General features: G+C 40.6%; 1 protein-coding gene across 3 annotated transcripts in view; it reads right to left on the bottom strand.

The window, feature by feature from the left end:
- Positions 1-13,545, bottom strand: part of tln2a (talin 2a) — a 98,346-nt gene that overhangs the window by 36,050 nt on the left and 48,751 nt on the right. For all 3 annotated transcript variants that reach the window (XM_005447563.4, XM_025907234.1, XM_025907231.1), the window contains exons 6-21: positions 13,299-13,451; positions 11,925-12,067; positions 11,450-11,577; positions 11,235-11,298; positions 11,020-11,124; positions 9,182-9,337; positions 8,208-8,309; positions 7,708-7,784; positions 6,662-6,842; positions 6,400-6,513; positions 6,157-6,265; positions 5,165-5,373; positions 4,121-4,219; positions 3,400-3,567; positions 637-771; positions 391-550 (exon numbers count right to left, since the gene is read on the bottom strand). In XM_005447563.4, coding sequence (XP_005447620.1) covers positions 391-550; positions 637-771; positions 3,400-3,567; positions 4,121-4,219; positions 5,165-5,373; positions 6,157-6,265; positions 6,400-6,513; positions 6,662-6,842; positions 7,708-7,784; positions 8,208-8,309; positions 9,182-9,337; positions 11,020-11,124; positions 11,235-11,298; positions 11,450-11,577; positions 11,925-12,067; positions 13,299-13,451 — 2,103 coding nt within the window. The remainder of the gene's footprint in view (positions 1-390; positions 551-636; positions 772-3,399; positions 3,568-4,120; positions 4,220-5,164; positions 5,374-6,156; positions 6,266-6,399; positions 6,514-6,661; positions 6,843-7,707; positions 7,785-8,207; positions 8,310-9,181; positions 9,338-11,019; positions 11,125-11,234; positions 11,299-11,449; positions 11,578-11,924; positions 12,068-13,298; positions 13,452-13,545) is intronic.

Genomic DNA, 13,545 nt, shown 5'->3' with positions numbered 1-13,545 from the left:
GCATACTTCCACCTGCTTCCTACTCTTACTGCACATCACAATGTCACCTGTGAGCAACAGAGTCCATGGAGACTCCTGCCTGACCTCATCTGTCAACCTGCTCATCACCATCACAAACAAGAAGGGGCTCAGAGCTGATCCCTGATGTAATCTCACCACCACCTTGGACCCATCTGTCACGTCTAGCACATACCTCATCACTGTCTCACTGCCTCCTCATACATGTCCTACACCACACTCACATACAGTACTTGTCTGTCACTCCTGTCTTCCTCATACATTTCCACCCTTCCTGACTTCAAGTGAGGAAGCGTGGTACTGTACATGCACTGAATACACAGCATATTTCAGATTTGAAAGTACTAGAAAATTCTCCTTCATTGGACTCACCAGCATCTCCCATTGAGCTGAAAATACTCTCAGTGACAGTCATAATGGTGTCCGTTGCCTGGTCATAGCGCCCAATCGGTTCTCCCCTTGAGGTGTACTGGCGAACATGTTGCAGGAGATCTCCTAAAGCCTGGCTAACCACGCTGGCTGCTGCACTCACCTTTAACACAAGAGATGCATTGTTTATTATTCCACCAGGCAGCAAAAGGTTTGGCGCAATGTTGATCTAAACTAAACCAAACTAACCTGCTTGAGAAGTTCACCATCTTCTGTGGCTGAAAGGCAGGCCTGGACGCAGCTTTCCACCGAGCGGTCGACAAGCTTTCCAGCTTCAATTAACTGCTCTTGGCAAACTGGAGAACTGATAGTTGGGCTTACCACCTACGTCAACATAAAGATGAAAAAAAATATAATTACCTCTTTTGTGTGAGAAATGCAATACAAAAACAATTTTTTTTTAAATAAAAGGGCCTCAAATACAAACAGGAAGCTTATTTACACTGAAATAAATGTACCACTTTAGCACTCTTTCATCATTAATTAAACAAAAAACCGAAGAAGAGAGAAAACATAAATTTAAAAGGACTTGAGCATATGGCTCTCATCACACTGCTATGAACAGAGGTGAGGATTTGCTTTGTAAATGCAACTATTCAGATTAGGAGCCGGGAGGGCATTTAAACTAATTAGAGACATGTGGGCTGTACAATTACAGATGCACAAATATGATGAGGGCACAGGGTATTTATCAGTGCCTTAGCGTATACTGATTTTTTTCCACTCTATAAAAATGGAAGTTTGCGCTGCAGAAAAAATGATAGGTAATTCTAATATTTGAGGAAATCATTTAGTTTTTATCAAATCTACAACACGGTTTTTGTGATTATATCGCAAAGAGGAAACCAAATGCAGTCTTTCCCAAGAGTTTTTCTTTTAAGATTCAAAGTGTAATATTCACATCCAAGACAAACTGAATGCCCCCCCCAAAAAACAAAAAAACCATTATTCAATCAGCACATCATTTCTAAAAAATAAGCATCATATTTAATGTATCTCATCCGAGTACTGCTTGATGCGAGCCATTTAGTATAGCTTTGAAAACTTCTGTCTGAAAAGATTACAGAAAAAACAAAACAAAATAAAACCGCAGGGCAGTTTAAAAATGAATCCAGTACATAGTTTACGCAGCCAAGCACTGACACAGAGTCCTGTCTGCAGCACATGTAGGTGAGTAGTATCACAACTGAAATAATGGCATTGCTTAAGTTTCTGAAATAAACAATTAACCCATAATTTTCCACACAAAGAATTTTGATGGATCTTTACTATAATACACAAAATCTCTGTCTGCCTGCTCATGAACTCCTCCTGCATGATTAATAGTTAAGTCAAACTTAGTACACTGGTACATCTTTGGCCCTTAAGGGTTCAAATAGGGCGCAAATAATTACATCATCATGTTGCCCAACAACCACCAACCAATGAGCTGAAATGACCCATTTGCAACATTTATGTATCTGTAACAGCTTATAAAAGTGTTACATCCTTTGAATTTCTTGAAAATAATGTCTTAAATCGTCAACGTTATTTATATACCGAATCACATTGCCTGGCATCCACCTAACAATGTACTAGCGCAGGACCTGAGCATTGCAGGGGATCAACAAAAATGGTGTAATTATGAAAGTTTCTCGCTCCTTCTTATTATGTATATCAGTTTATCAACAGACCAAACAATACTGGGCATGGGCATGTACTAGTATATTAAAATCTGATTCAGTAAAAGGACTAGATGTTACAATCCCTGACAATGCATTGCTTTAAATGGAGAAAATCTTGGGGGATGGCTGTTCTGAGGAAAAGCAGCCCAGAAACTTTACCAGCCGCACACATCGTTGTGTGCATCAACTTTCGTTCTTTTACCCAAACTAATCTGCCATTTTTCCTTGGTTAGGTTTAGGGATTAGAGATCTGATCTTAGTAGCTAAAAATTGGAAAACCTGTATCTGGCAGACTCTCTCTGTAAATCATTCAACATTTCCATGTTTTTTCTTTCCGTTGTTACTCATGTTATAAGCTCCTTTAGCTAGCAAACCCAAAGCTACTGTCATTCAGTACATCAAATCTGACCTTAATATCCAGCATCTGCTTGACTCAGTTAAGGACAGAGTTATGGGGAGTGGTCACTAATAACACGCCAATTAAGTTGTTGTTTTTTTATGGATTACCTATATATGAACCTTATTATAAACATAATAAATTTAATCTTTTTCGCCAACACTTGTGGTCAAAGTAAATGACGCTTACAACTCACAACCTCCACTACTTTGTTGTATTAACTAAAAACAGGAAAGAAGTGGGAGTATTTATGTCTGTTGTAATGCTGGATGTAAAACAAAACATTTTCTTCCATCGGTTGTGTGTGGGGAGAACACAGTTAAGAGTGAAGGAAAGACAAGTGATCTGTTTCACACACACAAAAAAAGACTGAAGAAGTTACTGATCTACATGTCTAAAGCAGAAGAGACAGACAAGAAGATATCATAATTAATACTATTTCTGATGTTCAGCTGATTGGGGATATCCTACATTAATTCTCTTCAGGCTGTAAGGGGGCAATAAACTCCCCAGGCTGTCCTTTTTTCCCCATTTGGCCCACATAGTTTTGATTATGGAGCGCGGACAGTTTAAGCTAAACGCAATGAATTATTGTCAGTGTCACAGAGCAATGGAAAATATCTCTCAACCAGGAGTTAGATAAGGGATTTAGCACGGAAGTTCCTAACATCGAAGATCTATGTTTAGTTTATGGAATACATGCAGGAATATTAAAACAGTGGGTGATATTTCAAAGTTGTATTCCTTAAAAACCAGTACTGGTGTAGGCCCAAAAATGTAATATCGGTCAAGTTTAAAAAAAAAAAAAGATTCATGCTTGTGACGACTGGTGAAGGAACAGAGCTCGTCACTTTCATTTCATATCACATCCAATAAAGCATATTTTTGTACCTTGGCACATGCCACCAGCTGAGAGGTGGACAGGGCACACTGCGTGGCTGCAGCAATGACCCGGTTCTGGAGGACGGTGTCCTCTGCAACCTGGGCCACATTCTTGGCCTTCAGCACCAACATGGCTGCTGCATTGGCCACTGCTTTCGCCAGATTCATCAGGACATCCTGTAAAGACGAGCAACAAACATGGAAAAAATGTGGAAATCCACCTCATTAGCAACATTATGTACCTGTACATATATAACATTTGATATAATAGCCATAAACAAATGGAAGAAATTGCAGCAGCAGCAGCAGCATACAGTATAAATGAACATTTAAACCAACACTATAGTGAAGCAAAAATCAGTGCAGGATTGTCTGCAGTTATATGCAACTAAATAAATCTCATCAAAGCTTCAGCCTCAATAATCCAATTAAACACACATACGTATTTAGCCACTCCACATCTGTTCAACTCATTAACTGAATTGTTGTAAAATGCAAAACAAGCAAAAAATGTAACGCGTTTAGTAAGGCAGGCTAAAGAAAAGCTTCATTGTTTCCAGATTAAAAGCTAGGAAATCCTTGAATTCAAACCGGAAACGTGGTCAAAATATGGAACAATATTTTGGTCTTTTTCCCCTGGATACAAGGTGATTTTGATTAAGCGAGTGGCAGTTCCAGAGCATTGACTTTTCTCTGAATGCAGTGAGGTGATAAATGGCTGCAGTCTCACCTGAAACCTCTCGTCTGTCTCGTTCTCTCCAATCTGGCGCAGGAGGTCTCCGCTGGCCTGACCAATGCTGCCTGCTGCTGTCAGCACAGTCTGTCTTGGCTGCAGAAAACACACAGGATGTGAAACTGTATTTAAACACCCGGCAGCATTTTATATCTTGATTTGTGTGTTGTGTGCGTTGTATCAGCAGCATCTAAACTCAAATCTACAATTCACCTTTCCAACTATCTGCATGCACAGTGATGCACACCTGTGTAAAGCTGAACGGTTTTCAGTTAAACGCTGTACAGTACATAGATTTTTTTCAAAACAAATTAAAACATCCTTACATTAAATTCCTGCAAACTAACTAACTCCAAACTACGTGCCGATCAGCTCAGCTTTAATATCCCGTCTTTATTCAGATTCACCATAACAATTTAGTTAGTTAAAGCTGTCAAGCAGTGGAAGATGGTAATATAATTAGGTTAGTTCAGGACCAGGAGAGAAAATAGATTATTCAGAGATGATCCATTGTCTCATGGTAGAGCAGCTCTGTGACCAATTTGATTAGCTTTTTTAGGTTGCCCATTTGGACTGAAGAAAACGCTCCACAGGCACGTACACACAAAATCTGGCATTTAATGGAGTACAAATGGCGAAAAGTTTGCTTGATGCTTGGAATCCAGAGTGAGGACTCATTTTCACACATTCTCCATTTTCTGCCTCTATCAATGTGGCCGCCACCCCTCCTCCTCCTCCTCCCTCTGGTCTCAACACAGTGTGCAAATTTGGTCCTCCCTTCACATTTTAGCTTCTATTCTAATACCTCCTTTTATGTCCAGATCTTATTTGACTTTAAAGCGACAACCAAAGCTGACCTTCCACATATTACATATGCAGTAGATGATATTAATGAATATACAATGCTGCTTTTTAACTTAGTAGCCATCGGCTTTGCCGCAGCAATAGATATGGCACTAAAATGTAAAGTAAACCTAAATACTGAAAGAGCTTAAATTGGTTTATTTTCATATTCTTAGAGTTTGGGGTGCTTTCGCTCACCTCTCCAGAGGCCGGCTCCACAGCCTTCAGCAGGTCAGATACGGCCCCTGCAAGTGTCCTGGCAGCCTTCATCAGGTCGTTGCCTCCTCCTACATCGTCCTCCATGAGTGCAGCCAACAGCTTCACACCCTTTGACATTTCAGTCAGGTTGGAGGATATGGTGGTGATGGCGCAGCCCACTGCTGTGTAGTCTGTGTCGGTAGGATCGGCTAATTATGATTAAGAATGAACAGAAGAGAGGAGATCAGGAAAATATACTGTCTCAGTGAAGTGATTATAATAAAGGTACCCCAAAACGAAAGATTCACTGAGTCAGTCAGCTAACTATCAAAAGTATTTGCCTTTAACCAAGATGATAGAGTTTGCATAATCACATAAGTCTATTTCAGCTGAGAGAAATAAGCAAAAAAAAACAAAAAAAAAAAACAACCTAAAAAATAGTGAAGAAATTGGAAACAATTCCCGAGAGTATTAAGCTGAAAAAAACCCCACCAATAAATGATTTTCAACATGAAGTGGCAAGACTGGCACAAAGCCAGCCGACACCTTCACCAGCCCACATTCTCCAAACCACAGCAGGATATGAGAGAGCTATTAGACTTTATACAGGTTCTACAATGATGATAATGAACACCAGAGTGATGGAAAAGTTCTCCTTTAAAGTCACTAATTGGCCAAATAATTTTAACTGCAAGAAAATAGCGCCGCTAACACTTCCTCGTAAAAGTGTGAGCACCACTACTTTACTACTTCACTGGCCTTATGTAGAATTCCCAAAATACCTAATTGCGTTTATTTTAAATAAATGTCACCACTGAACAGTGTACGCCAGAGACACGCTCTACTATTAAGACTGAAATTAATTATATTTTTTCCTATAAGCTAGACTGAATCCACGCTTTCTTAGTGGACAAACCGATTCATGCTCTGAAGAGGAAATTAATAAAGAAAAGCATTATCAGATTGTGCTGACTCCTGCCAGAGCCACTGACCAGCCGTGAGGTTGACAACAGAGGCTGTTCCTGCAGTGATGGCGTCGACCTGGGAGTGGATCTCGTGTTTTGACTCATCCATCTTGTTTTGGATCCACACCTTGGATGCCTAAGGTGACCATAAATCATCACTGAAGCATGTAAAAATGCTACAAACATGATTTTCAATAACACATCTTATAGACATATTATTACTATTACAATATCAGTATATATTATGAGTTCAAGTGCAATGCAGGGTACCATGTCTTGTCCCAGTGGTGGAAGGTTGTCCACCTCCCCCAGGTCTATCTGGGCTTTCTGCACAGCTTGCATGCTGGTGTTGATGGTTCCCATCAGAGCTTGTTGTGCTGAGCTCTGCACATAAAGATAAAACATGTCACCTTACACTGCAAATATTAGACTGTTTCTTAAATTCACTAGTTAACGTGTGCAGCAGCATCACTACAACCGCCTCTTACACGTGCGGCTTTAACAGGGAAGAAAACTTTACGGGCATCATTACCAGTGGTGGCATGTGTCCACGGTGCATCTGACCCATTGTGATCTGCTGCTGAGGGGATGGCATGGTACCCATGCTAAGTGATTCTGTGCCGACTGAGCCGGAGCGGATCACCCCTGGCAGCGCCACAGAGCCGTGCTCCACCCGGCCCATACGGTTAAACTGCTGCTGAAGGATGGTGGACCTGCAAATATGATGGTGTAAAACATTAGTCTACCCAGTTCAAAACATAGCTGTGAAAATGTCTAGTAAGAAAAAAGAAATTACTAAGCGAGCACATTTCTGGTTGTTGGCTGTGAGGATACGTGTATTTGTGACTGTGCACAAAGCAGAAAGATACTGAAAAGTCTTTGCAATGTGTACATCTGGCAGACAAAGGTTTGTTTTGTTTTTCTGCAGATAAGGCCTTCCAGAGTTTGGCTTACTATGTCTTTGTAATATTAAAGACGATTGCCTACAGCCAGTGAACAAGTCTGGATAAAAGCGGGCGAAGGGGGAGAAAAAAAATACAATAACAATTGCAGCAAATACTCTCTCAGTTGAAAACAGGAAAGCAATATCAACTGAGGCATGAAAGGAAAAGGACTTCAGTTACACGCCGAGAGTCCACTGTGGCTCGGTGAGCTAATATACATCTAATAAGGAAATGTTCAGACAGAGCCTTTGCCTGTCCGGTGCAGCAAAATTTCCTCACATAATGATTATCTTTCAGGATAAGGAAGTGAGGTTCTGTGAGATGGATGTCTGAGCTGTGGTCACAGGCGGCAGAGACACGGAAATAAAGAAAGACTTAATCTTGTGCTTTGTTCAAATAATATGAGAACGCCTTGCACGGTGCTATTGTGCTCACAGTCAAAGCATCATCATACGACCGTTTATACTCAGCATATATTTGAATACAACTGGGCTTAAATAAAGTCTGCTAATTTATGCTAAACAGAGGCTACATCGCTTAGAAAATAAACAGGACAAACAGGTTTGCAGGCTTTACCAGCAACCAGCTCAGGTAAAACGGGCACCACTTTTATTCAGCAGGCTAATACACATACTTTTTCGGGGATACAGACTCCTCGAGCATTGTTGACTCCTCGTCACCTTCTAATCCAAAGCGATCCTTGCTTTGCTTCTGCAGGAGACAAAATAACAGAACAAAAATTTGAGTGACACAGAATTGCACACTGGTAATTTGTAGGTTCATGACAAATTAGGTCATCCAGAGTAAAATACAACTGAACCTTGAACACACCTGTGATGGATGGTTTTCTAACCCCCAGAAAAAGGAGGGGACAGCAGTTCTAATGCCTATAACAGTGATAGGTAATTGTGTTAACCATGGAACCTCAGCTGTTCACTCTAAGCTTTATTACCAGCTCCTGCTGTATACCGGTGCCACATGAGCCTTTCCACATGTGCTTCTTTTTATTTAAATGGAGCTGCATGACACAGTGGCTGGGCTCTGTCTAGTATCAACAGATGTGAGAATGCATCTGTCACAGGAAGATATTGATTCGTGAGGATTCATCAGCATCTCCAGAGATAAATGTCTCACCTTTTTGAGAATGATGTCGATGTAACCGGCAATGAGCTGGGAGATCTGTTCCCCTTCAGTGGTCTGTACCGAGTAGTAGCTCTCTTGGTACTCCCCAAAGTCCTACACACACACACACACACACACACACACACACACACACACACACACACACACACACACACACACACACACACACACACACACACACACACACACACACCTTATACATGCATTTCATCGTGGATTGTAAGGAGAGTGCACTGTGCAGGCTAAGGATTTACTGTGAGGATTAGAACACTACACATCGCACTGGTTGACATCAAAAAGCTGCAACATACAGAGAGTTGGATTAAACCAATAGCAATCTTGGGGTAGACGTTTTACAGGACACTGAAGATTTCTTTCAGCAGAGCATTGCAAAGGTTACTTCCACATGTATTGTTTAAAAAATAAGTAAAATAACGAGTTCTTTACACTCGCACACTTAAAATGCTAAACCTTCCACCATGACATCTTCCGAAAGCTGCAAATCAAACCTGAAATCACAGCGTCACGAAAAACACGCGGACTAAACGGCAGAGCACTCTGCCGAATTAACAGCAGGAAAGAGGCTGGGTTAATTTAATTAAGATGTTGCATCTTCCAGACCTGCAAGATTAGACCCATGTTGCTGACACAAAGAAGGGATTTTGACACTGACCAAAAAAAAAAAAAAAGTCTGTTCAATATCTGAAGTGCACTAGGGGAAAAAAAGCCATGCAGGCTGAGTGTAGCAGTGATTGTTTTATAGCACCGCAGGAATCTTTGGGTTTACCGTGAGCCTGTCACTCTTATTTAGTATTAGCGACACGATGCTCAGTGCAAACAGAATGAATAAAAGATAAAACACGCCCCACAACAGAGCCAGCATTACTGAAGTATTCAGAGCTCCTGCTTTCTGTAATAAATGTGCTCTAAGTCTTTGGCTTAAAGGTAGAAAATGTGGGTCTTACCAAGGTGAAGCTCTTGGGTGATGCTGCCCACCTCTTCACAGTGGTAAGTGGCCACTCTTGAACTACATCTTTGGTCCTCTCATCCACTCTCATCACAGACTCTTTTGTGATACCCAAAAGCCGTGGCACCAGTTTATTCTTGCTCTTCATCTTTTCCTGCAAAAACAAATTTGATCCATGTAAACTTTACAACACTGCCAAAAAGCACAAAATATAACTGAGGGTATAAAGTGCGATCAGAGACATTTGAAGCACAGGGCAGATTAACAGGTTAAGAAAATCATGTAAATTTATCTTCCTCTCAGCACAAAGGTCTAATTTTTCTGTCACAATGATATGCCAAGATGGGTACTTATCTATTCAAGCAGTTGGGGGGGGGGAAGCTAACTTTTCCCAGTTAGCAATTAAAATGTTGCATCTTAAATCATGTCTTTATCTGCCTGTCAACATCTTTCAACCTCCTGCTAGATCTCCTGTATTCACTAAACCTTTAATGTTATACTTAAGTTGCTTCCTAAGCCATAAAGCATTACATTATTCCCCCCTTTTTCTCTTCGATGGAAAGAGCAAACATTTGTTCAGGAGCTGCAGTTAGAGAACAGACAGAAAGTGATGGACTGTGACACGAGGGGCAAAGAGGTAAATTGTGCAAAAGTCCTGAAGGGCCCGTAAACTCACTGGGGTCTCTGCAGGTTATAGGTTAGAGACTATTGGCTGTTTTTTTTTTTCCAGAGTTGTTTTTAAAATGTTTCTGCTCCGTAAAATTAACCTCAATGATGACAGACAACAAAAGGTGAGCAGATATAATGGCTAAAGATCTATATTTTTATATATAGAATATAAGAATACACAAGTCACTCGCTACAAGCAAGAGAACCAATACAACAGTCTCCTTCTTTCCTTTTCAAAAAACAAAAAACAAGATGCATCTTTGCTCTTTATCCTTTTGTGATGAAAGCTATTAATGAAAAGCGCAAGTGACTTGTCCCAGTAATACCAGGAAATATCCAATTTTCTACTAGAGAGCGGTGAAGCTGACAGGAACAAATGATGCAAATGGAGATTTCCATTGCAGGATGTCCTCTTTGTGACTAATTACGTGGGGGAAAAAGTCACTCTGATACTCTTGTCAGAACAGTTTTATAGGTACTGCTTTTGGAAGTCGGCAAATTGCTCCCATCAGCTCGTATCTGTTGGCAGCTGGACTTCTTCATGAGATTCAGTATCCCCGGTTTACCTGTGCAATGTCTCCTAGTATATCTCATTCACTCCACTTCCTCCCTACTCACTCTGAAATAATCTTAGCGCCACACTCGGCTGCACAGACAACATTTGGTTTCCTTCCAGGAACACACTGAACTCCCTGCAGAGGAGTTGCTGCCGGTGTGTGTTTGTATGTGTGTTAGCGAGAGAGGTGCGCAAGGGGAAAATGCACGGCAAACAAATCACAAAAGGGTTCTTGCTTTTGCACGCAGCGCATTCTTTCATCTCACTGGGAGATTTTGGTTTTTTTTGCAACAGGTACTCTGCTTAGTTTAAGGTGACATAACGAGCTGCGAGAGTTCAAATAGGAGCAGACAATTTATACAAGCTGAGTCCACCATCAGCCTCTTTATCCAGTTAGCACCAAACCCAGAGGACAGATTTCATGCTGTGAAGATAAAAGGCTCCGGCTTCACTTCGGCTAATTCCAAAATCTGGTTCCTATTACAATAAATAAATAAATAAAAAGGCAAGTAGAGAACTTGAGGCTATATTCACTTTTTGAAGAAATAAAATAGGGCATTGGTACTTCAAACATTTGGTAAAAGGACAAATGGATGATTTTAAAAACTTACCTTGACGAGGAAGAAGGAGACGCCGTATGTCCGCAGAGACCGCGCCAGCTTGACGTACTTCACTTTTGCCTCAATCTCGGTCATCTCGCCACAGTTCTTGTGCTCCTGCAGGTCAGATTTTTCATGGATTGATTTTCAGAACACTGAAAAATCCTCCCCATTTCACGCTTGTGCACCAACGTGTACATTTATCAAAAGGGACAACACGAACACACCTGGAATATTTTCTTCTCAGCTCCTCTCTGCTTTATGTACTCTTTGGGTAGAAACTCTTTCAGGCTAGAAAAGAAAGGAAAAATAAGAAGTTGAAATTCATGAAAAAAGTGTGAACTCTCCTTTTGTCGTTTCCTTTTCTGTTTATTTCTGACAAAAAGAAAAAAACCTAATATTTTACACGTTTTTCCACAGACGTCATGACACAGATGCTTACTCCAAGAATCCGGGTTTGTGTTTATGCTCTATGTGAGGTCCAAACTGGATCTGGGCCTGAATCCCTCCAAATTCACAGGCCTTATCAAACGACACCGGGTGGGAACCGTTCAGGATATCATCTCGAGCCTAAAAGACAAATTAAAACAGTCAGTAATTAACTGTGACAGCCTCATGCCATTGCTTCAAGTTTATGACTTTATTTTCCACTGTATCTGTTTTCTAGACTTGCATAATTCTTAATTGATCAAAAAAAGCCAGCCGTGTGCACATTTTTGTAGCTACTTGTCACCATTAGGAGACACGAGAAAAATGGATTTTACTGCATATCTTCTGCTCACATCCTGTTTTACTCAGGAGAGGAGAGACACTCTTATCCGAGTGTCTGTTTTGACACTGGCAAACTGCTGATTCAACAGTCATGAACTGCTGAAATGAAAATGAGAGGAAGACACATTTAAAAGTAAGTTCCAGACCTGTACGTAAAGCAGGTTGAGTTGAACTGGGTCTCTGGAGTCTACATTCTGGTCAGAGTAGAAGAACTTGCGTCTCAGGAGAAGAGTCTCGTTCTCGTCCACTCCCTGCTCCCTGAATGTTCTGCTATGGTCCAACCAGTTCACTAAAAAAATTAAAAAAAATAACAAGTTCATAGAAATCTCTTGTTAAAGAGGCATAGGTCTATTCTCTTTATTTAATGCTCACCATATACAGCAGCAAGTTTGTTTTGTGTGTGTGGTTTATTTATTAATTTTTTTATGAGTATTTGTTTTTGGTAAACATCAAATTGCATCTTCACATTAGTGGCTGTAAAAAGCAAATAAATACATTTAGCCCGATTTTTTTTTAAAAAAGGGCCACGTGCCATCTCTGTAGCAAATTTCCTTATTTGTGGCACGTGGCCCTTTTTTATAGCTCACCTGTTTAAATTGTATGAAGGCATAAAAGTTCTGCAGTGTTAGGGGCGTGGCTGCTTTAAGTGACAGATGGGTGCTGAAACAGGCAGCTGCTGTCTGCTACGCTTTAGCTAAACTGATAACAGTGTTTGCAGTGCTGGAGGCTCACTTTGCAGTTAACTGTACTACAAGCCAGTTTAACTATTTACTTATGTGTTACTTAGCACTAATAAACAGGTATCTGTGTCTATGGATCCACCTTGCCACTCAGGTTTGGTAGGGCTGCATATACCTCCAAATATAGTAACTTTTGACTTCTGAAAGCTAAGATGGCTAAAATGCTAAATTGAGGCTTAAAGATGGGACTTCAAACCTGCTGTTCATGGTGGCTCCATCTTTGTTTTATATACATTACACACTTATGGGAAAACAAATGCTGGAAAGTGAATTTATGGACATTTATTGGGATTTGACGTCAACTATAATTAACATAAATTAAACAGACTATGGTCCCAACCAGACTAATCTATATTCCCTTATTCTTGAAGTACAAGCAAGTCCATCTTTCCCGTCTCCATTCAGTCCTTCCCAGGTGAGGCTCACCTTTATTACAGAGTAAGGCTTTAATCTTCTGCTATATATGAGAGAGTAAAAGGGGAAGAAAGGGGTGATTTCGCACACAGGCACAGAATACAGCTGCATTCCTATCTTGGATGCAAAATAGGCAGGAAGTGAGATGTTTTGACCTGGGATCAGGAGTTTTAGATTTAGTACTCCCAAATTCCAGTGAAAGCCGGTAGATATCGCAGAGAGCTGTGAACGTGGGCTACTAAACTGCCACTGTGTGCCGCTTTCCATACATAACATGTTTCTGGTAAAAGACTTCACTTTTCTTTTTCTTTTTTTTTCCCTTTTAAATAGGGAAAACTCATGTTTGCATTTCTTTCCTGAACTCACAGTCATCATCTGTGTGAAGCTTGGCTTTCAGCTTTTCCATCTTCCTCTCGTCTCGCAAAAGCGTCCTATCTTTCTTCAGGGTACCCATGCCATCCTCCTTCTTCTCCTCCACCGTCTCCTGGATCAGAGAGTATTCCTCATAGTTTGTAATGCCTGGGGAAAGAAAGGATTCCCATCAGAGATAGGAGGAAAAGGATTTCACATGGAAAGATTATTCTTTTTTTGTGTGCGTGTCCATAAAGGTTCA

The sequence above is a fragment of the Oreochromis niloticus genome, linkage group LG1, assembly GCF_001858045.2.
Source record: "Oreochromis niloticus isolate F11D_XX linkage group LG1, O_niloticus_UMD_NMBU, whole genome shotgun sequence".
NCBI lineage: Eukaryota > Metazoa > Chordata > Actinopteri > Cichliformes > Cichlidae > Oreochromis > Oreochromis niloticus.
This window is presented reverse-complemented; position numbering and strand designations above follow the sequence as displayed.